General features: G+C 39.2%; 1 protein-coding gene across 2 annotated transcripts in view; it reads right to left on the minus strand.

Annotated features, from left to right (window-relative positions):
- LOC149067075 (cytosolic carboxypeptidase 1-like) overlaps positions 1 to 20,423 on the minus strand; it is a 67,927-nt gene extending 47,504 nt beyond the window's left edge. Inside the window, exons 1-4 of one of the 2 annotated variants that reach the window (XM_089252894.1) lie at positions 20,326 to 20,401; positions 9,845 to 10,055; positions 1,415 to 1,551; positions 163 to 230 (exon numbers count right to left, since the gene is read on the minus strand). In XM_089252894.1, the coding sequence (XP_089109020.1) occupies positions 163 to 230; positions 1,415 to 1,551; positions 9,845 to 9,858 (219 nt within the window). In that variant the 5' untranslated portion in view covers positions 9,859 to 10,055; positions 20,326 to 20,401. Of the gene's footprint in view, positions 1 to 162; positions 231 to 1,414; positions 1,552 to 9,844; positions 10,056 to 20,325 lie in introns of both variants that reach the window. The other variant, XM_089252895.1, reaches the window with a different exon arrangement.
- Positions 20,424 to 23,865: the final 3,442 nt, after the last annotated feature.

The raw sequence follows: 23,865 nt of genomic DNA on the forward strand, positions 1-23,865 counted from the left end.
ATTTGAAGAAAACACTAAGATCATCTAAAGGTCATTCAATCTTATCTTCAACTATTTTCATCCAACAGAAAAATTTTACAGCCATAATCATTACCTAAGGATGAGCATATTTTACAGTAGAAGCACATTGTAAATCATAGAAGCAGTTGAACTATTATTCACCTCCAATATGGTTAATAGCAAAGGTATGCCGCCAACTGATGCTGCCAGAAAGTGCTTCATTGCTTTTTCTAAAGAAAGAATGAAATTAGTGATTCAGAAGTGAAAGCAGAGGAGAAAAATTCATGTTAGTAGTTTCATTTGTTTAGCTCAAAGCTAGTTACAGAGAATAACAGTGAAGAGTAATCACTCTGAGCTAATAAGAATAAATAAATTAATTCTACTAAAAAGAGGTGAAGATAAAGTGAAATTTTTGTTTGTGTTTTGCTTTGAGTCAGAATATTATTCCCTGTTTTAAAGAAGAAAAATTCTGCAGGTCTCTCAAAAATACTTTTGTTTTTGGAAATTCCCAGTTTTTAACGATTTTTGTCTATAGTAATTATCCAGAATAAGCTATGCTTATATCACACAGAGTCATCAGTTTTATTTTCACGTTTTCAGTGGATTGATTCGTTTATCAATAAACAAACATTGGAGCTATTCAAGAAAATATATCTGCTCTAGATGTCTCAAAGGAAAAATTCAGTTTCTTTGTCCACAGTCTCTCATTTCTGACCACAAACCTTGGCTGAAAGAAATCAGATCTTGACAATGGGATTAGTCTGGGGGCAAAGTTCTGGCGTTCATTCATTCAGTTTTCTCATCTTGAATAGGACCCATTGACTTATTTTTGTCAATGGATTTCTCTAATGTGCAGTTTAGATGCTTAAAAAAGGTCAACAAAACTTGAATCTTTGTTTCTTTGAAAAAAATTAGATAATGGAATGAGTGAATTTGATTACAAAAAAAAAACAATACCTTCAAGCATCAACAATCCTTTTTCTACCTATTTTGTATTAAGAACTCTTAAAACAACAACAGTCCACTATACATATAATGAAGTCGCTTCAATCCACTAAAAAAATTATTGCATATAAAAATTTGTTAGAGAAATAATTTTCAAAGTAACAAAAATGTGAGGGCTCCTGTAAAAATTCCATCATTAAGAAAAGTTCCTTATCAACAAGTTTGTTAAGATCCGTTCAAAATCCCCTCAGTATTTCTCTTTTTGTTTGATTAAGAAATTGAAATTTTTTCTTGATAGTATTTAAATATAGATACATCAACAGCTTTCAATGCAATTTGTTTTAAATTTTTTAAACAACAAGCGTAAAATATAGCGATGGCCAAAAAGCTTAATTTGAAAAAAAGCTCTCCATCCTTTCACGGTATCACACACACACACACATATTGTATGGAAATATGTTAATCTTACCTTGAGTGCTGAGCTGCTGATGCAATAACCTCATAGCTGTAGCATATGCATTTGGGTTAGAACCTGCTCTAAGTTTCACTAATTTCTGAAGATGCTCAATGTTTTCGTTAAGAGAAGTGATGGACTCATCTGATACGCTGCATGCACAAGCAGTATTGGTTAGAACATTTTACTGGTTAGTAATATACACAAATGGTATGATTGAATAAAAACACTGAGAGAATTTGTTATATAGTAGTAGGTCTAAGGTTAATAAAAAGATAAAAACACATGTGTGACATGCAACATTCATGATGCATAAAATAACATGCATTTAAATAAAAATAATAACAAAGTTGTTTATCTAAATTGAACATATTGAAGCTACACATGCTTATTGATTTAATGGAAAATATATCTGGAGGAAAAAACAAAACCGTGTGAAAAAATGAAACAAGAAATAGAGGTCAGATTGAGTTGAATCAAATTTAATGCAATTCCCCATCAAATGTAATATTGTTAGTTAGTTATCTTGATTATTGTTATATGCCTGGTACCTTGAAGATCTAGCAAATAAACAAACACAAATCTGCTTTTTAATGAGCACAATATTTCCTTTCCATATCATCCTGTTAGGACTGAAAAGTGAAAACAGAGTACACTCCTCCCAGAGCATAGTTTTAATATCTTACTATATTTTTTTGAGAATCCAGTCCTTAAGCTCTTTTTTTAGTCTTTAGTTAAAGGTGAGGTAGAAATTTTTAACGCCTTATGAACTGGTCTTAATTGCAAGCAGTGGCATTAGACCAGGAGGCATAGGCGGAGATAGACTTGGAAGTCTTTGGGGGGGGGGCACGATGATTATGATATCACTTCATATATACATTTATACATCAGATCAGTCGACTCCACCTTTGATGCTAGGGGGGCAGTCACGCCCCCCCCCGTATCTCCGCCCGTGCTGGGGTTGCAAGCATCCATCCATATCATGCACTTGAGCAGCCTCCAGAAATGATTCAGAACTCAAAATCTCCTACATCAAGCTCAAGACAAGCACCCATAGGTCTGATACACTTCTAATGGTATGTTTGGACCAGTATTTACAGATTTTTGATTGAACTTTGAATTTCATGGGAAACATTTTACATGGAAGGATGATGAATTTTCATAAATATCAGACACGTAAGCCGCATCAACTATATAGGCAAGTGCATCTCGGACGAAGTTTAAATTTGTGGCAATAACGAAAATTGCAAAACAAGTCCATATTTCTATCTAAAAATCTTCAGTTCAAAAGTTTGCAATTTTGAGGAAAAAATATAGTGTATTCATTCTTTTTGCTGCAGGCCAAGAACTCAGTGTAGATGAAATGTTACACCCTCAGGGCTGGTCATATTAAAGCAGTGGAGAGATTTCATTTTGGGGAGGGGGGTTCATGAGCTTGGATTGCACCCCTCATCCCAGCATCAATGGCAGAGCTGACTGATTTAATGTATATACATCTCTTTATTCTTCATGCTGGAGGTAAAGGGCACCATGTAACAAAAGGGGAATTTTACAGGAGAGCTGCTTAAAGATTTTTTTAGTATGGTTTCTATGGAGCTTGCTTGTTTTACAAAGTAAATATCTCTGTAATTTACTGCAATAGAATAGTGCCCTATAACTATATGTAGAGAAGTAGAAGTGGGGCCGTTCAAGTATTACGTCATCATCGATGGGGAGGGTGAAAGGGTTTTCGATTTGTTGACTTTTGATGACAAGGAGGGAGGGGGGATTTGGATAATGCTTACGTCATCAACCACCCTTTATGAAAATATGAGTTGGATTCAGAGGGGCAGAGTTGATGACGGAATTTTGCTGACAAGAGGGGGGGGGGTCAAAAATGGCTAAAAATTTGCTTACGTAATACTTGAACGGCCCCAATACTGCAAAAAAAATAGCATTATACTGATATTGATGAAAATGGACATAGTGCCCTTTACCTCCAGCATACAGATATGACTTCCCATCATCACTGTTCCCCAACCCTAGCCTTTCAAGCCTATCTCGGCCTATGTAGATGGTCAGTGGATGTTATAGACACAAGGCGTCTGTAGAACACAAAAGATTAAGAACCCCTGCATAAGCAAGCCTGAGTAGTGCTGTGGGAACTCTGATGCTCATAGCTTCTTCACGATTATACAAATGCTCTACCCATTCAAAAATCTTAAATGAATATTAAAGCTGTGGAGGTAATTGAAATGACTGATCTTCACAATCAACTATCAATCAATTTACTGACATTTTATGGGGTTTTTTTCCAACTTTCCCCAGTATTCAAATTCAATGAATATTACAAACGTGGAATTCACTTACAAACGTGGAATTTCAGCACAACTTTCTAATTGGGTTTTTGGGCACATGGGGATGGTATAAAAAGTTAGTTTTTTATTTTAATAATTATATAACCCCTTGCAACATGAATCACATATCTGAGTACTGCAAGTTATTTGGGTACCTTTTCCTAATTGGAAGTATGCCTGTAGGATCAACAGTTCACCAGTAAAATGTTATGTGCCCTGTTATCTATGCACCATGTATTTATATTAACTGAGGTGTGAGCAAGGTGAGTGACAAAATAAATAGTGAATTAATTTGTGTGAGCTAAATTTTGTTAGATTTATGTAAAATTATACAAAAGCATAAATTCCCCCCCCCCCAACGACTCAAAATTATTATTGGCTCCATTTAAGTCTTTATACTTCAGTGTTTTAGCCATTGCTTTTCAATTCAAAATGCTTTTTCTGAAGATTAGTTATCCTGAATTTCTTTGGAAGAGATTTATCTTACCCTCTCCTATCTCGTCCACTTACAGGGACCAACTTTGACATGAAATAAAAGGGGCTGCTCAATATGAACAGTGTTGTTCAAATTATGGGGCCATGGCAAATGCCCTTATTGCTTCTGCAGACAAAGGATGGGATGATATATATATAAACTGAAGAGCCAAAAAAACTGGTACAGGCATGCATATGCAAATAAACAGATATGGAACCAATCAGAGTACGGCGCTGCGGTCGGCAACGCCTATATAACACAACAAGTGTCTGGCATATTTGTTAGATCGGTTACTGCTGCTACAATGGCAGGTTATCGAGATTTAAGTGAGTTTGAACGTGGTGTTATAGTCGGCGCACGAGAGATGGGGCATAGCATCTCCGAGGTAGCGATGAAATTTGGATTTTCACGTACGACCATTTCACGAGTGTACCGTGAATATCGGGAATCCGGTAAAAAATTAAATCTACGACATCGCTGCGGCCGGAAAAAGATCATGCAAGAACGGGACCAACGACGACTGACGAGAATCATTAACCGTGACAGACGTGCAACCCTTCCGCAAATTGCTGCAGATTTCAATGCTGGGCCATCAACAAGTGTCAGCGTGCGAACCATTCAACGAAACATCATCGATATGGGCTTTCGGAGTCGAAGGCCCACTCGTGTACCCTTGATGACTGCACGACACAAAGCTTTACGCCTCGCCTGGGCCCGACAACACCGACATTGGACTGTTGAGGACTGGAAACACGTTGCCTGGTCTGACGAGTCTCGGTTCCAATTGCTTCGAGCTGATGGACGTGTACGGGTATGGAGACAACCTCATGAATCCATGGACCCTACATGTCAACAGGGGACTGTTCAAGCTGGTGGAGGCTCTGTGATGGTATGGGGTGCGTGCAGTTGGCGTGATATGGGACCCCTGATACGTCTAGATAAGACTCTGACAGGTACCATTGTACAAGGTGACATGAACATATCTGGGATGCCTTGCAACGTGCTGTTCAGAAGAGATCTCCACCCCCTCTTACTCCTACGGATTTATGGACAGCCCTGCAGGATTCATGGTGTCAATTACCTCCAGCACTACTTCAGACATTAGTCAAGTCCATGCCACGTCGTGTTGCGGCACTTCTGCGGGCTCGCGGGGGCCCTACACGATAATAGGCAGATGTACCAGTTTTTTTGGCTCTTCAGTGTATAAGAGTGACTTTCTTTCTTTCAAACCGTGCACAACTCAGATCTATCGCCATCTATGCGCGATTTACTACCTAATGAGTTGTGCTGGAAGTGTAACTGTGTGTGTACCTAAGACTTAGTGCGTATGTAGTATTGTGTTTTTCTGTGCCGCCATCTATATTTCAGAACTGAAGTGAGTGATGTTATGATTGAATTACATCTGTACCGTTTGTAGGTCTGTTGCTCTCTGTGGCGAGACTTTTTAAAGGGAAGATCGGCTGGCATGCACGCCTTGAAGTTGGGAACCACAGAAAACCAACTTCAGCTGACCCCCACTGTGGCGACGGTGGGACTCGAACCCGGGACCTCGCGATGCGAGTAGTCATCTGATGACTACTCGACCACCACAACGGTGGAGCGACTAACTGCGTTGGCTAATTGGATCGTGCCGTATCATTCGAGAAAAATTTTCTCCGTATTATTCGGCTCTTGGGAGGAATGATCTCTTCCCCACGAATCCACACCTGCGTATAACAGAGAGCAAAATGCCTTTTAGCCGCGACCCAACTGTCCTTTATTATGACTGTATATTCGATGTCTTCATTAAAAGGGGGAAGAAAAAATTCAATCTATATAAAAAAAGTTATTCTTTCCCAATCCAAATCAAAGCTCGTCGCAGTCAACGTCCTTATATATTTCCGTGACTTCCGATCCGAATATGCGAATGGTAAACAAGGAATCGTTCTTCCCTCCGACCTTCTCACAGGAGCACGTACACGTTACTTCGTACACAAACACGAAACTTCTCCAATAGATGATACTGTATCTTCCAACATAAAAGAAAAATCGATAGCTTTTGTTTTGTTTTCCCCTCCAGAACATCGTGTGAGGGGGAAAAAAAAGAGGTTCGTTAACCCCCGTACATAATGTGTATTCTTACGTCTTAAGTTGAAGGGAACAACGACCCCCCCCCCCCCCACAAGTCCCCACGTGAAATAAATCCTTTCCTACACCATACACGCGCAAGGCGATTCCATCACACAAGGGAAGTACACAATGGCATCTAACAATAACAAAAAAAAAATAGAAAAAGACTTGGAAATTTGCCCATTCTGCAAAAAAGTGTGGGAAGTAAAAACGGGCTAGATCCTCCACAGGATTGAATGGACTTGCAACATAGAAACAAACGATCTGACGGCAAAATTATTCCTCAAGGCCAAGAAATAAAAACGCAATTTCTAAGCCAGCCGAAGCAAAAAAGAAAAAAAAAGGGTAAATACAAACAAAAGGAATCTTGGGGTGACTGAAATGGCTGAGAAATGGCTTTGGAGCTGCTAAACGATCCCGTTGTCATTACCCAAAGATACAAACTGTATAAGAGAGAGTTAGTGTGTAGAGAACAGCTCATTCAAGCCGCTAAAATACATAGTGTATTTTCGAAGACAGCAGACGTCAATAAAAAACAGTGATTTTCCTCTGATGTTTACATTCTGGGAACAGAAAGATAGTCATGAAATCATCAACTCAAAAAAAAAAATATTCCCAAATATCCAGCTTATTATAGAAGAGTTGATCAACTTTGCCCAAGAATTAATATCAAGCTTATTCATCAAAATTCGGATTACCTTTTTCACATGTTTTTTTTTTTTTGTCCTGCCGATGTTCTCAAAAGAGAGTGTATTCCGTACAAAATACGAGTATCATTCTGTAAAGGGAGTCCGTAGCTCTCATTTTTGATCAGTGATAATCTAGGTACTTTTGCCTTACAAAGGTGTTCTTTCTCTAGATATTGCGCACGCTAAATAAACGGAGATAGCACAAAAGACGTCAAAGTAGGTGGGGGGGGGGGGGGGGGAGCTCTCGTTCTTTCTGGACACAAGAATTTGATCAACAAAAATGGGACAAAATGTTAACATGATTTCCAGAATTGCCTTAGGCTGCGCTTATAATGGAGCGAAGAGGTACGGGATACAAGAATTGCGACTGGGAAGAAAAAAATGCATGGAAGAGATGTCAACACATAGCAAAGGAAGAGGGGATAGAGAAAATATCACCTGAGGGGTTCTGAAATGTAAGGGTGTGATGATGATGATGATCGATTCCTGCGCAGAAGAGGGGAAGAGAAAAAAAAGGGGAGAAACGGACCAATCAGCAGATAGCGAAAATCAGCAGATCGAGATGAAAAAAAAAAACGGTTTGTTAAAATTGCGCCCCTTGTTGAGTGGCCTCTTTTTCTCTCCCTCCTCGCTTCTCGAGTATGTGCGGTGTAGAACAAAATAATACAATTTTTTTCGTCGCTAGTCTTTATTGTACCCTGCCGTACCTCTTGGTCGCCACACCATGTGAGCGGCCTTAGATCCGACTTTGAATTAATACAAATACAACGCCACAACAGGCAAATTGCCCAACGAGGTGGCTGACTTAAGAACATCATGGATCCCCGAGCCATTTTTTGGAGGCCCTACCTACTACTGCTTCCCCCCCCCCCCCCGCGGAACCCCCAACGAATCGGTACATGCGGGAATGTGCGTGTACGTGTAGTGAAACCTGACGAAGTTTTTTGTGTTTCTGTGTAATGCTTGTTATGTGTAGTGCTGCCATCTGCCACCAGTTCTTCAAACTATAAAAAGTGCAATTTTCTGGAGGTGGAAGGGTTTGAACTCATGTACCCTGAACTCTTCCCATATCTAACTCCGTATCTTACCAACCCACCACATCAGCACTAAATTAAAGGAGGGAAGGGGGCCTCTAAGCCAGACCTCCTTAGATTACTGATTCTACATTAGGAAAAGCACAGCAGTAAAATCAGAGACTCCGAAATGGAGAAAACATTGAAGCGATTGAAAGTTGTCAGTTGTCCCGATATACGGGACTCAAGCCCTTATGCAGGAGGGAGATGGTGGTAAGTTATATTCATTAATTACTGGGGGGATTCAGCGCCCTCATAAAATTTATTTGTGGGAGGGGCTCAAGCAGCTTCAGTCCTTAGATTCCCGCACCTGTGACTAAAATGCAGACTGTTGCAGCCCAGAAGAGTAATGGGCATACTCTATATAGCATGATCCTGGCTGATGCCAAAGACTCAAGACAAGGCTGTCTTAACGCATGGGCATACCAGTGGGTAATAACACCAGCATCAGGGTATGGCCCAAAAATAGAGCTCCCATAAATAAGACCCCTACTATACATTATCGGCCTATGTAGGTATTTCAAAGAGTTCTACCCGAAAATAGGGACCTAAGCCGCGCAGTTATAAAAGCCTTGTTCATAATGCATGAGCAGGTCCGAACTTGAACAGTTTTTTTTTTAATGTTCTTAGAAATAAAATAATATATATTTTTTTTAATTTTAACGAAAAAAATGTGTGACGATGGTTGCAACGGCAATGTACTGGCAATATACCAGACCACAAAGGTACCGTTAAATGGGATTAAATAACAATGATTACGCATTCTGTCTTGACTTCAACCGCTCAGGCCACGGGTTAAGCTTTCATCAATTTATAGACACGTGATGCAAAAATTTCTCTCACGTCTTTTTGACAAAAGCATAATATACCAGCTGATGACAAGGACTCAAGACAGGGCCATCTTTACGCATGAGCACACCATGGGTGTATGGCCCAAGACCTCGACTGTATGATGGTGGGCTCATGACAACGAGATAATAGAGATTGCGCACAATCATTTGCTAGAATAAATATTTTAAATTGGTACAGGCAGGTACACTCCAGCTAAGAGAGCTCACAAAATATCACATCGCATAATGGTGGCATAGGCGGCGATAGACTTGGACGTCTGGGGGGGGGGGGCACGGTCATTATTTCTGGGGGGGGGATGATGATGATGATGTCAATTCATATATGCATATTTACATTAGATCAATCAACTTCACCTTTGACGCTGGGAGGGCAGTCACGCCCCCCCCCCGCATCTCCGTCCATGCCCGGCGGGGGGGATCGACGCCCAGACTCAAGAAAGGTATGCCAGCTATGTAGTTCCGTCTTAACGCATGGGCCCGGGAACCTCAAGAGAAGAGGGGCCCTCACAGAAATAAGAGCTAAAAAAATTTCGAAAATTTTCTAGAGGTAGGGCCTCAAAAAAATCACTTGGTCCGGGAACACATGATGCTCTTTAGACGGCCCTGCATTCCGTGTGGACTATACGATAGCCACAAAATCCATGAACAAGGCCCTGTGTATGAGGAAAAACAAAATTCGAGAGAAGGCATTTCGAAGCGACGACCTCCTCTCACGCACAGGAAAAATTGTATTTCCAAGACGATGATAAATCAGCAATTAGATTAGGAGTTAAGGGACACGTGCAAAGGAATCTCGCAAGCAAGGGGGAAAAAAAGCTTCAAAACAATAGATTGGATACGGCACAAATGAGTTGAAGAGGAGGAGGATAGGAAGGAAAATTATCAATAAATTATAAATGTAGACATCCTCACTTGTTGGAGTCCATGCTGGCACTGTCTTGGTTTGACGAACGCAAGATGCTCTTGCTCGGCGAAGATTCCTCCCAGGGACCTCTTGTTCCGCAGTCATCACAGGCGATTCGCCCGCGTTCAGCTTCACATCCACGTCTTTGCAGGTGGGAAGAACGCTTACTTCTCTTCCACCTCCTGATTCTTGGAAAATCTTCAGAGGGAATGTAGCCACCTTAAATAAGAATAAGAAAAGTTATCCACTTTTAAAAGCAAAAAGAAAAGTGGGGGCACCAGCACAGGAAAAAAAAAAATACGCACTAAAACTCGCACACTATGGCAGGTGTTTAAAGCTATTGCTCCACCAGAGAAGAGAAGCTGTTGCCGACTCTTTGAGAAGATACCATCACTAAATTTCAAGAGCATATTGATATATTTAGAAGCAGTTGTTGGGGGTGGTTGATAGATATATCTCTTTTTCAAGGACCCTTCAGGATTTTTTCTTACACTACGGGTACATATAATCATTTTAATGACAACAATTCGCTGTTGTAGACCTGCCTCACCACCTAAGAGGAGGTATAAAAAAAGGCCCCCCCACTACTTTTTTTTTCAAGACGTTAGTAGTAACAATAAAAGAAACACAAAGAAAAAAAACTGAAAACTGGCAACCAGTCAATTCATCAAATGGATCTTGGCGATGCAGTTCAGTTTGTTACACACTTAGATGGGGGAATCAAATCTGATGTGTTTAGGCCAACGACTTTTAAAGTTAACCCAGTTTAAAGTTATCGAATACGGAAGTATCAGGCATATACATTTGGGAAGGATGTATAGTGTTGATTTTCGTTTCAACAAATATAATTTTGTTAAAATTAACTAAGCGGCGCATTTACAAATCGCTTAAGGGAGCACAGGTCTGTTGAAACATCGAAAAACTTTTTTTTTCAATAAAGCATATTTTCCTGAATGTTTTGACACCCACCAAAATTTTGAGTGTACGTCAATTAGAACCTGAGATACGATCGATTCTACAAATTGAAAGACGTGCCATTTAAGCAGTCCATAAAACATTTACAACTCACTTAAGTAACCCGCAGTGCAATTTCACGTCATTTGAGAGACCTGGGGCACATTTCCAGATCACTTTAGTGACCCGTAATGTATTAACAGATCATTTGGATGATTCCACGGCACAGTTCCATAGCACGTAAGTGAAGTAGAACTGCACCACGGGCTGCTTAAGTGCTATGGAACTGTACCGTGGGATCATCCAAATGATCTTTTAATACGCTACATGTCACTAAAGTGATCTGTAAATGTGCCGCTTCTCACTTAAGTGATTTGGAACTGCACCCCCGGACTGCTTAAGTGCTGTAACTTAAGTGAAGTAGAACTGCAAGAACCACGGGCTGCTTAAGTTACAGCGGCACAGTTCCATAGCACTTAAGTGAAAAGCGGCACATTTACAGATCGCTTAAGTGCGTGACACATTTTCACAAACCAATGAAATGGCCCATACCATCTGCTCTAGCTGGTGTTGCCTATACTCTCCTAAAAGTTGATCACCCTTACTCTAATGCAGTATTTCCTAACGGGGGGGGGGCGATGGAAGCTACGGAGGAGAGGATGATTCTATGGATTAGTTTGCGTCGGGGTGATGGAACAAAAAGGTTGGGAAACTGCTCTAAGATCTTGAACGCGACTCCTTAATCGAACAACCCATTCGATTTCCATTATTGGACCCATGCCTCTCTTCCAACCCCTTAAATATTTCTTATAACTTTACGCTTATGCATTGAATTAGCCTTTGTCCAATACAAAATTATCGTTAGGTTCGATTATGACATCGCCATCATTAAATTTCATTACGCAGCATTTTCAAGGGAGGCATCGCATACAAACCCGACTGCTTTAACAACCTTTTCTCGAGGAAGCGTGTAGCAAAACTGAGAAATGGAGCACTTGCTATTCCTCTCCTTATATCCAAACAAAGTTCTCAAAAAAGTTGTAGCACGTCACTTTCCACGTTAACAAGATTTCATCCGAATGCTCTCTCCCCCGTATTACAGAATTCTGGGGGGGGGGGGAATAACACCATTAAAAACAGTTTCGAAATATTTTTTTTTCAACGAAATTGGTGCGTAAACGAAGTGCTCCCGGGGTTATTCAATTTGCTGATCTTTTCGGAAAGATTCGAAAGTACTTTCCTTCACGAAAATTGAATCATCGCCGCCTACACGCGTCATCTTTGCGCAGAATTCTCCGTGTTCAACTTTCTTTTCGCATATCAAACAACTTCTTTAAAGGACATTTCAGGAAAGTTTCCTATACAGTAGTGTGATGACATTATCTTTCAACGCGAAGTTTGTTGTTTGACGTAGAATTTAGGCGCCCATTTTTGTCTCCCTTGCTTTCGATAAATATCAACGGAACACCCAACGCTAAGACGCCTTCATATGTATTAAGGAGTTCTACCCAACGCGTCTCTTACATTCATATAACACATATACAATAGACTCTCGATTATACGGCTCGCGGCTAACAGGCCTAGTTAAAAAGTAATTATAATTCTCTCCGTAATAAAATTATTAATAATTCTGTGCTCTGATGGCAAATTTTATGTCTCACTTTTTAAAATTTCACGATGGAGAATTCATAAATAATATTTCGCCAACATGCGATACTGTGGCTTTTTGACTTATTACAATTTGCTGCCGTTGTTACCTAATAAACTAAAAGAGAAAGATTAAATTTTGCCACTTTACTAAATTTTAAAAAACGAGACTCCTGAATGTGAGCAACTTAATTTTTTAGGAAAAGTGACACACACACAACATTTTGCCATCTGAGCATAGAATTTACTTTGACATGAGTTTTATCAATTTATCAATGAAATAAGTTGAAACTATTTTTGTAAGAATTAAGCTACGTTTTACGTTGATTTACTTTGTTTATTTTAACCCCTTCCACTGCATAATAAAAGTCACTAAAAACCCCTTCAAAATGACATAATGCTTTTTGCGTATCCGAATCCCTTACCATTCAGGACCACAGAGATAGTTCACCCCCTGGTCTTTATTGGATTATAGGACCACCTGCCCCTAGCATGATGGTGTCACTACTGTAGCTGCTTCTTTGTGAAGGGAAAAAAAACCCTGTGAGATAATACACCATTACATTTAGATGTGTGATGCAACCCTTATTCATGAATTTGCTAAAGATAGAGCATCAGAATGTAGCCAAAGGTTAGAAAATGTTGTAAGAATGAGAAATTTTGGCTTTTATGTATAACTTTAAATAACTAAGATACTTCATATGAAAAAAATATATATATATTCTGGCCACTTTTATGAGACTTTGAAAAAAACGACTTATAAAATCTTATGTCATTTAAAGATATATCATCAGAATGTATCCCAAGGATATAAAATGTGGTAAAAATGAAACATTTTGGCTAATAATGAACCAATATGATATTTTTCAAGGAAAAAAATGATTTTTTTAAAAAAACCACGTGGTTTAAACCAAACAACCCTGTCTCTTCCCCTAATTTTGAAATTCCGAATCCGATTCTAATAAGGACGGCTTCGGAGAAGGTAGGCTTTAGTTCACTCATAAATTCTTAAAATTTTTGGATAATAAAAATTCACGAGACACCTCACGCTGTCCTTCTCTGAGCCGTGCCTTGACAGCGAAGATGTTGAAAAACTTGGCAGAACAGACAGGGCTGTAATACCGGAAATAAGACCATCACAATGGGCAAGTGTGCATTTTAGTGCCCCCCTCCAGTAATTTTTCGGGAGTGGGCAAAGAAAGAATGCAAATTCTCACTTGTCTAAAGCTTGGAGTACCAGAACACCATTGTAGTCCCCTAGTTTTTGCCGTTTTCAAGCTACAGTTCGTTATGCATAGTTTTAGTCAAAATCATAGTCATACATGCATTTTGATTGCGTTTTACGGCCCGGAAGGGCAGCAGACTTCGCACCTATTTAAGTTCAGCCCCCAAGCTTGCAGCTGTCATTTCAATTATGCTCAATAAAATAGTGCATTAGGAATGGGCGTCGAAAACTTGTGAAAAAAATTCAATGCTAATAACTCCATTTACATCATACGCACGTCTTGTCATTCGGAAAATTAATGAGACGGGTGAGGGAAAATCCCACACTTGTCTCTCTCTCATCTGGCATTGATCAACCCTTTAGATTGCCCGTTAAGATGCCTGTTCGCAAGTTTGTCCGGGATTGACTGAGCTCGTGGATCAGAGAAGTTGATGGAGTGCGGTATTTTTTCAAAGAGGGGATGAGAACGCGGGAAACGAATGGCGTGGCTCGAAGCCAAATGAGACAAGCAGGCAATTCCCGAATGATACAAAACTGTCTACGAGAAATCCAATCCATTTCCCAAGGTTAATCTAGCACACGCTCTCTAAACGAAAACGTGGGGGGGGGGGCACAGTTCGTGTTTGTTCACCCCCCCCCCACCCATTCTTGGACAAAGGCCATATCGACGTCCCGAATTTAATCGCTAGAAGAGCAGTGCGAGTGAGAAAATTACTCATCAGTTTTAAAACGTAATAACGCGAGGGTGGAGTCGGGACCAGCAGCAGTAGTACGCAGTAACTACGGTCACTGCCCATGAAATATCACAACACCGGCATGTTATCCAACTTCGAGGAAAGCAATGACCCAACGAAATTGCCGTGTGCAAGTTACAGCTAATCCCAGCTCGATGCATGAAAACAAATTACACATCCTTCCAGCTGATGAATATCTTCTGAAAAAAGGATGAGGTTATACGAATCGAAACAATACCGCAAAAGAGGTTAGAGAACTTTTTCAAACTACAACGAATCAATTGAGATTTTTCAACTGGGATTTCGTAGTAGCAGAATTGTAGAATTTTTCTTAGGACGAGCAGTAAAAATATCATGAATGAATGAACGCCAGAACTTCGCCACTGGACTTATCCCGTTGCCGAGATCTCATCCAGCCCAGCTTCGTGGCAGAGTATGGAACACTTTATTTTATGTCATTTTCCCCGGACGTACTGTCGCGATTAACAAATTTTGTGGTGATTGCAGACGAGATGGGATTAGGAGTTGGAGAAGTTTCGGGGTTTAGTTAAGATGAATGTACACACAAATATTAGGATGGAGGTATGTTTTAAAAGCAATTGGGGCCCCCCCCCCCCCCATTGCCATCTCATCCGTTATCTTACACTTGCCATACTATACACACAGGATACAATGGGATACACAAGAGCAAATGGGAATCTTATTGTTAAATAAAAATATATATATATATATACATATCCATCGGAGCGAGTCATCTCGCTTAACACCTTATGGTATTGGTGAGCAGATGGGTTTGATAACTTGCGGACTATATAGAAGCCAGCATCAGTTTTATTGGGTTCAGTTCACTCGCTCCGGTGGATTTAATGAAAATATACAAAATAGAAGTATTGTGTGGGGGAATATATACAATTAGGGACCACCCGTGCAATCTCGCTTAGCACCTTATTTGGTGAGCAACATGAATACGACAATATGACAATAAAAATATCAGCATTGTATGCATTGTATAGATATTCATGTTTGTGCGGTGGTTCTGTGGATTGATATCGTAACCACCAAGGGTTCCGTACGGGGTAAACCATTGGAAACCTGTCCCAGACAAGGCCGAATCCTCACAGTTGAATCCCGTTTTAACGAATACCGATATAGCGAAAATTCGCGTTTTAACGAACACTTTTCCAATCCTCCCAGATAAGTTTACATAGGAACAATGCAAAACATGGAATTTCTTTATAACGAAATTTCGTTATAACGAAGTGATTTCTCCGATCTCTTGGAGTTCGTTATAACGGGATTCGACTGTACTTTGTCAGCCGACGCAGGCACGCATTTTAGCACCCACGTGCAGGACCGTCTTAAGAGCATCGTGGGCCCCGGGTTATGTGGTTTTTCTGAGGCTCTACCTGGTAAATTCTAGAAAAATTCAACCGGATCTCATTTTTGTGAGGCCCCTCTTCTCTTGAGGCCCGGGTGGTCTATGTGTTACGACGGCACTGCCCCCCCCCCCGTGTAATGTAGGCAGAACAGTTAAAGGGTGAATTCGCCCCCCCCCCCGGTTCAACGCTCAACGCGTTAACAGACCAGCTTTCTCAGACACGTGGTCCCCGAGACAAATATTAATTCTAAAGCCAGACTGTGAACAATGTTTCTGAGCAGTATTCTCGCATGTTGCTGGCGGTTGTTTGAAACAGTTTGAGTGATGTTGCACAACACCAAGGCCGGGGTTCTCGACCTATGGGTTGCGACCCAAACTTAAGTCGGAGGGGCTTGCGAGATGGGTCGTTCAAATCCACTTAGTTTTGTTATAAATGCAAGTATTGTCACTAATTAAAAAAAAGCTCATGGATCGCGAACCTGAGTCACGGCTAAAAAAGATTAAGAATCCCTGATCCGACCCAATCGCTGATTTTTGTGGAATAACATCAGGGGTCTGTCCAGACAATTTTTTTATAGGGTCCCGTTTTGGGGGGGGGGGGTCATTAATTTTGTGAAAAATAAGTAATTTGGATGCGAAATATAGAGAAACTCTTCTAAGACGGCCACACGGCGTTCAGCAAAGTGGCCGTCTGCGGAGGTGACCACCGAATAGAGATTGTATGACAGGAAAAGCACATTTCATGGGGAGGAGGGTGCCGTGCAAAAATAACAGTTTCCAATGTCACAAAAAATTCTTATGCTCTATTTACTTACAATGCCCACAGAACAGGTACATATACAGTGAAACCTCGCTACAACGATACTCGATATAACGATAAATTCCTCTACAACGGTATTTTTTCAAATATTGTTTGGAACAGCAGGTAATGTTAAACTTCTCTCCATACAACAATATCTTTTACATAAATCCCTCTATAACAATATTTTTTAGGAGGATTTTGAAATCGCTACAACTTTTATTATTTTTCGCTCGGAATTATCTTTCAGTATATTTTTTATAACTCATGTCAGTTCTTCCGAGGACGTCTAGTAATATCGGTGTTGGGCATTACCTAATCACCCAAATATCATTTTTTTGGTGATACCGAAGACACAAATTTAGAAAAGTTGCCAACTTTGTTAAAAGTTAAAAACTTTGGCTGTCGATTTAAAGATAATTCCTCTACAAAGATATTTTTTCTTGGTTCGGTATCGTTATGTATATCGAGGTTTCACTGTCTTATGCAGAACTTGAAATACCAGATCATCCGATCAATTCCTTAGTCTGTGTATTATTGCGGATCTGTTATTTCTTTATAGCGAGTACTGCACAAGTTCTTTCATCACATTTCTTTTGCTCCCTCACAGTTGTTCTACTGAATCGCTGAAGAAAGTATTCTCAAAGCCGAAACTTCCACATCCTTTACCTATTCGGTAAAGATCATAGACTATATTTGTCTGGTTTACCCTGCCACCCCGGAAAAAAATTACTAATGAAATTAAAATACTAAAAAAAATATAAAAAAATTACTTATGTATAATTTACTAATGATTATACATAATACCCAAACGTCATTGGTGGATTTGATAAATGCTAAATAAAATATTAAATAGCGGGGTACTATATCGAAATTTGTTAAATTAGAGTTCATTATATCAGGGTGCAACCGTAAATTCGTTAAATGGTAGTTTCTTATATCGGGTCTGATTGTATTACGCACAAAAACTGGTAAAAATTCATTAAATTATATCGGGGATACGATTTCAGAATTTGTCAAATACGAGTTATTTCAGGTATGTTCGCAAAAATTTTTTAAATCAGAGTTCATATTATATCTAGTTCTGACTCTGTCTCGCAAGTGTAGGTCCATCTAAATAGTGATTTCTCACTTGTACACCCTTTCACTCATATGTTTATTTCAGTTATGAGATGACTTTCTCCACACCCGGTCAGAAATGTAGCATAATAATGCTATTCATTATGCGTCCTTTTTCCCTGTTCCCTTGCACCGACGCATAAGAGTGAGATCACTATAAGAAATCTTATCGCTATGGAATTGATTTATCATATTAAAAGGTGATTAGTTATAATAACTAGCAAATGTGATGAATTTTGTATGATTTACCAGACTTGGGTATTATGCTTAATTGCCCGTGAAAGTGATAAATTTAAAGAAATTCAAACTTACCAAAATGGTCGGCGATTATGCTTAATACAGTAGAACCTTGATAATTTGACATTTATTATTTCCCATGGTTGGCATAATGCTAAATTCAATGAAACCTCTTCAACCCTATACAAGATAGCTAAATCCCACCTAAGTCCACTATGATTCGCATTGTCCTATCGCAACTAACTTTTCAAAATTTTCCTTGGTTTGACCAGTTGATAACTTTCACAACCTATATTACAATTCTTTGTTTAACTTTTTCCTTCTTTCTGGTCATTTTGTTGTTCAAAAATACTTCCTCATACCTTGGGGTGTAGGGTAATTTTCCACTTTTTGGAGCCTGAAAACTCTACTTCTGAACTATGAAAGTGAAGCGCAGGTGATATCTGAAACTTTTGAGCGAGAAATGATTGAATAAGCTAAAAAAAAAATAATGGGTTTTTACAAGACAAAAATGGTGGCCTATGGATAGTGTGGAAACATGTGAATGACATGAAGAGGACGGTTAATGGGAAAGGGGGGCTAAGCGGCTGTGACCCAGGGTGAAAATCTTAAGAATCAGCAATCAAGGAAATTATAAGAAGGTATTTAACAGCTGGCTGATGCAAAGATATATTTAGAAATAAAATTCAACTGCCCTTGTGGGGAATCAAACCCACGTCCTTTCACTTTCTGGGTGAGCGCCCTAAACTACAAAGGCAAAGAATCTCTCAATCTTTCCTTAGAGCTCGTGTGCACTGAATGGAGCCCTACATGGACGGTCGGACCTAACTCAGGCCAAAGCTCACAATTGCTGACACTACCACCAGATGGCAACTTATCTGAGGAGAGTGCGATCATCCTCGGATAAGAAAATTATAGTAGAGAAGGATTTTTATCTGTCTCTTGCCAAGAAATTGAGGGACTTAGTCAGTGAGTCAAAAAAAGACTGACATAATGAGCGCGCAAGTGTGTGAACCAAAAGAATGATGTACAGCAGGTTTGATCATTTTTGTCATACCACTGTCATTTTCTGCACACGAGGGCTACTTAGACCGGGACCTATAATTTATTGCTGATTCCAGATGGAAAGCTTGTTTTTTTATACTTCAGAGGTTGGTGCGCTAACCCCTCGATGTGTGGGACCCCCTGCAATAGAAATTTCTTTCTGCAGTCATGTTTCTATTTTCTGTTGCACCCCTGTGTCAGGAAAGTTTTCTGATAAAGATGAACCGGGTATCTAACATGTAGAGCAGGTGATCTATAGAGTGAGGGGACTAGGTCAGTGACCATTCAAGAGTGGCCTTCAGAGTGTACAAACATATGAGTGACCTAGATGGCAAGGGACTAGTTAAGCGTGCGACCAAAAGAATGACCTAGAGACAGAGCCATCTTAACGCATGGACTCATAGGAAGCCTCACAAAAAGTATATCAGGTTGAAATTTTCAGGTAAACAAGTGAATTTGCCAGGTAGTGCCGATGAAAAATCCCTTGGCCCGGGAGGCCAATGACACTCTTGAGACGGGCCTCCCTGGAGGGAGTGAGATCATGTGCAAGTACAAAAGTGACCTAAAGAGCACGGAACCAGATCAGTGGGAGACCAAAAGAGTAACCCAGAGAGCATGTAATTAGGGAAGTGACAAAAACAGCAACTTTGCAAGCGAAAGACAAAAATAGTGACTTAGATATAGCGGAAACATGCGACTGACCAAAGGAGTGACATACGAAAAAAGACACATTGATGAGGAGGGAGCAAAGTGAGTTATAACTGACAACAAAGAATTTGAAGAACGAGTGGGGTCAAGATCAGAATAGAATGGGAAAAGAGTGGCAAAATTTGTTTCGCCTACAGTCAGCAAAAATAAAACTCAGCCTCTGACTATTGCACACCCTCACCCATCCATAGGGACCCACATAGCTCTGAAGCCACCCTTGCCTATGCCAAGAAAAGGTTCTTCAAATGCGTTTTATCACTGTATAGAGCTTGCCCTCAAATTCTTTTGAATATTGAAAAAAAAAATTACATTCTTCTTTAACCGAGTAAAGAATAGAAGGTGAACATGGAATATAATTTTCATGAGATGATTTTAATGAAAATAAAACTCATTACCACATCAATAATTCAGAGTTAGACTTTTTTTTTTCACGCTCACCACTGAAGATACGTCCCACGCGTTTATGAAAAGGCATATAAATTTCCAACTAAAAATAGAAGTTTTTGTTTAGGAATCCCAATGAAATTCCGATTCTTAAATATCTTCGATTTTTATTAAGTTAATCGCAATTAATAAATTATTGACACTTGCATTCATTAATCATTACAATTATCTTAAAAGAGCTAAATAAATTTGATACATGCCTTAAAAGGTTGAACGTCTCTCTTGAAAGCTAAGCATCCGGAGGATCAAAAAATAGTCAATAAAAACAAATCACGCCCCCCTTACTTTTCCCCGTCCCCCGTTCATTCCTACGGTATGACTAGATTATTCTCGGGCTTCACTGAATCTGAACGTATTAATTTGACCATACGTCCTGCCCTTACCATCAGTGGTCACTTTTTTTCGAATGAATCACCGTCAGCACTTTACTTTCCGTCATTTGGCAGTTCTTTTTAGAGATTTCTATAATGATGACGGTTTTTTTCACCATTGACATCCTTTTTTGGTGACAGCAGTTTCCGTGTTTCTTTACCAAATCACCGATTTCTAGGAAAATATGGCCAAGACAGTACAAATGGAATTTAAAATCCTGGCAGTTGCTTCTGTGGCCATCTGTCCAGAAATTTTGGAACTTCAATAACGAAAAACTATTACCATTTTATCACAAAAAATGAGAAACTTTGCCTGGTTCTAATTTATATAAAAATTGCCACGTTTTTAAGACAAATAAATTCAATTGGTCGAATGGTCGACGCGTTTCGGCTCTTCAATGGAGAGCCGTCATCAGGACTTCGTGGTCAGAATTCACACGAATGAGTCGTGGAAGAGTGATGTTTACGTCTGGTCGTCCGAAGAGTTCGCCTTTGCCTTCGAAACGCGTCGACCATTCGACCAATTGAATTTATTTGTCTTAAAAACGTGGCAATTTTTGTATAAATTATTACCATTTTAGAATCAGAGATGACAGCACTATAGGCTAATTTTACTGCTATTGGTCAAAGCCGTCCCAATTTCAACGTCAACAAATACGGAGACAATGCGTTTAAGCCGGGTTTTCCTAGGAATATGTTTGTTGAGCAGCGTGAACCGAATTAGACTATTTCGCGCCGACAGATACGAGTTACATAATCACGCTACACGTTTGTGTTTTCCTAGCGAGGCGCAATATGGTCTAATTCGGTTCAAGCGAAGCAAAGAACCTATTCCTAGGAATACCCGGCTAAAAACAATCATTGGCTCATCAAATTAAATATAATCATAGGGATCTTCTCGAAAGACCTCACATAAACCTGAATAATTAACGAATAATAGCCTTAACATCAAACTCCTTCAAAGATTAAACCAATTTTAACCTATCGAATACTTTTTCACAGCTGCTTTGTGCATTAATTGGGGCAGAAATTTGCTAAACAAGTTAATTCCTCCTTGGCAGTTACAAAAGGGAAGTATCTTTCATCAAGTTGATAAAAACTAATCCTTTTTTTCTTTGTGTCAGTGATAAAATCTGCTAGCAAATGTCTTAACTTCTTTTGCTAGGAGAGAAATCTCCTAACAACATAATGATGCACATCACCCTCTTCGCTCGAGTTGAACTTGCAGAGATACAGTGGGCCCCTCCCCAGCATCAAAACTGGAGCCAATCCTAGGCATATTATTGTGTATATATGAATTATCCTCATGCCCCCCACCCCCAGACTTACAAGCCCATCTTAACGTATGCTTGCGAATCTTGCTTGCTCTCCATGGAGCTCCAATCGATCCAAATTTCTGGAAAGTGTCCATTTCGACAGGACAATATATATTATTGTACTTTCATATTTCTTTCAGTCTTAGCTTGTGAAGCTAATTCTGTGAAACTCTTAGGGTGGCCAGCAAGAAGCCATGAACTTAATCCTGTAGAGTAGTGTTTCTAACCCAAGAACCACCTAAACTTTTTGAAATAGTTCTACGAACCACAGGGTATGTGGGCCAGTATTCTTCAATTTGAAAATCTATGTAAATTTCATTTACATTACTTGAGTACAATTGAATAAATTTCAATTGTAGTTAGAATTAGATTTGGACCACCCATCCTATCATCACTGACCCGCAGACTGTAAGTTAAGAAATACTGCTGTGCACAATGTAAAAACAAATATGATTTTATCGCAGCCATCGAACACACTAGAAAAATATTCTGCAAGTTATTTATGGCCCATCTCAATCGACGACAATCCGAATGACAAAATATAATAGAGGAAAAAAGTGAATTCTTGATGGCAGATGATTTTAAGCATAACTTTTAAGTGTATATTGCCCTTTATTCTTGCCCCTTTTTATTTACAAAATCTGACCTACACTATAATTACAACTTTTTTTACCAAAATAATGCATCACTCAAACTCATCAGAAAAAAAAATTTTAAATGTTTTTTTTTTACTTTTTGATCATGCCCAGAAAATAGATGATTTTCAAATAAATGCCCATTAACCAGTCAAGTGGTTACGACAGCGTTTGCCGTCGCTGCCATGCGTAATGTTGGTGCCTACAACGGCATTTGCCGACGCGCAGACTTTTTTTGGTCTTTTTCACCAGTCAAGTGGTTAAGACGGCATTTGCTGTCGCTGATATACGTAATGGTGTCGCCTACGACGGCATTTGCAGACACAGACTTTTCAGTCTTTTTCAGATATGACGAAGTAATTTGTCATGCATGTACTGCCATCCTTCTACTTTACTATCTCATCACTAGATGGAGTTGACAATTATATTTCAAGGTCTGAGATTATTATTACTATTATCTTTGTTATGCTTTGCAAAGCTGCATCCCCATAGTTTTTGTTTCAATTTCCAACTCCCTTGCGTAGATGCATCTTTTTTATTACTCATATATCTTTTAGCAAAGGTTTAACTCCTGTGGTTCCACATGAATCCATCAACAGCATTTCTTTTAGTCACAGGACATTATGACTGCCCCTCCCCACTTTTGGGGTGTCATATTATGTCTCGACACATTCGAGCTATAAAAAAAATATTTTGATATTTCAAACTTCCAAGAAAAGGAAAAAAAGGGGAAAAAGTACGCGCATCTTCAAAAAAAAGTGGGCACTGCGGGTAACGCTCGGAGAAATTAATTGGACAGTTGACTGGTTAATATGAGAGAAAGTTAAGTGATTTAATAAGTAACTAAATTTCAAGTAAGTATTGGCAAATTTCATATTCACTGTCTCTTTCCGTTTTTTTTAAAAAAAAACACTGTTGAGGTAATAATTCTTGTATTAGAACAAAGTACAAGTTCTCCTCGTCAAATAAACAATTAAATTCCTCTAAGTTTTTACTTGGTGCTTCTGAAAATATTTATACAAAAATTATGTTTAAACTTTAAATGTGTCTAAAAGTGAAGGATTTGCAATTAAAATTTTAAATACAGACAAAGGTTAGCTATATTGCCGCAGTTTCTTGTTACTATGGCATCAATGAGTCTAGTTAAATACTGTATATAAAAAGAAATAAACTTAAAATTTGATTAGCCATAGCTGTAGTTACACCTGCTACTGTGTATAGCCCTGGATCCACATGTCACTCATGCAGAGAGAACGGTTCTTCTGTGAGTGCAATAAAAAAAATTCAAGTCATGTATTGCATAATTTGCACATTATAACCATCATTATTTAATCTGAAAATCCTGAAAATTATAAGACAATTAAGTTCATTATGAGCAACATAGCAAAAGCTTCATAAGTTTGAATTAACAATCGATT

The sequence above is a fragment of the Pholcus phalangioides genome, unplaced genomic scaffold (genome assembly GCF_987345545.1).
Source record: "Pholcus phalangioides strain wild (caught in Gottingen) unplaced genomic scaffold, Ppha-v1.0 ptg000031l_1, whole genome shotgun sequence".
Classification (NCBI taxonomy): Eukaryota; Metazoa; Arthropoda; class Arachnida; order Araneae; family Pholcidae; genus Pholcus; species Pholcus phalangioides.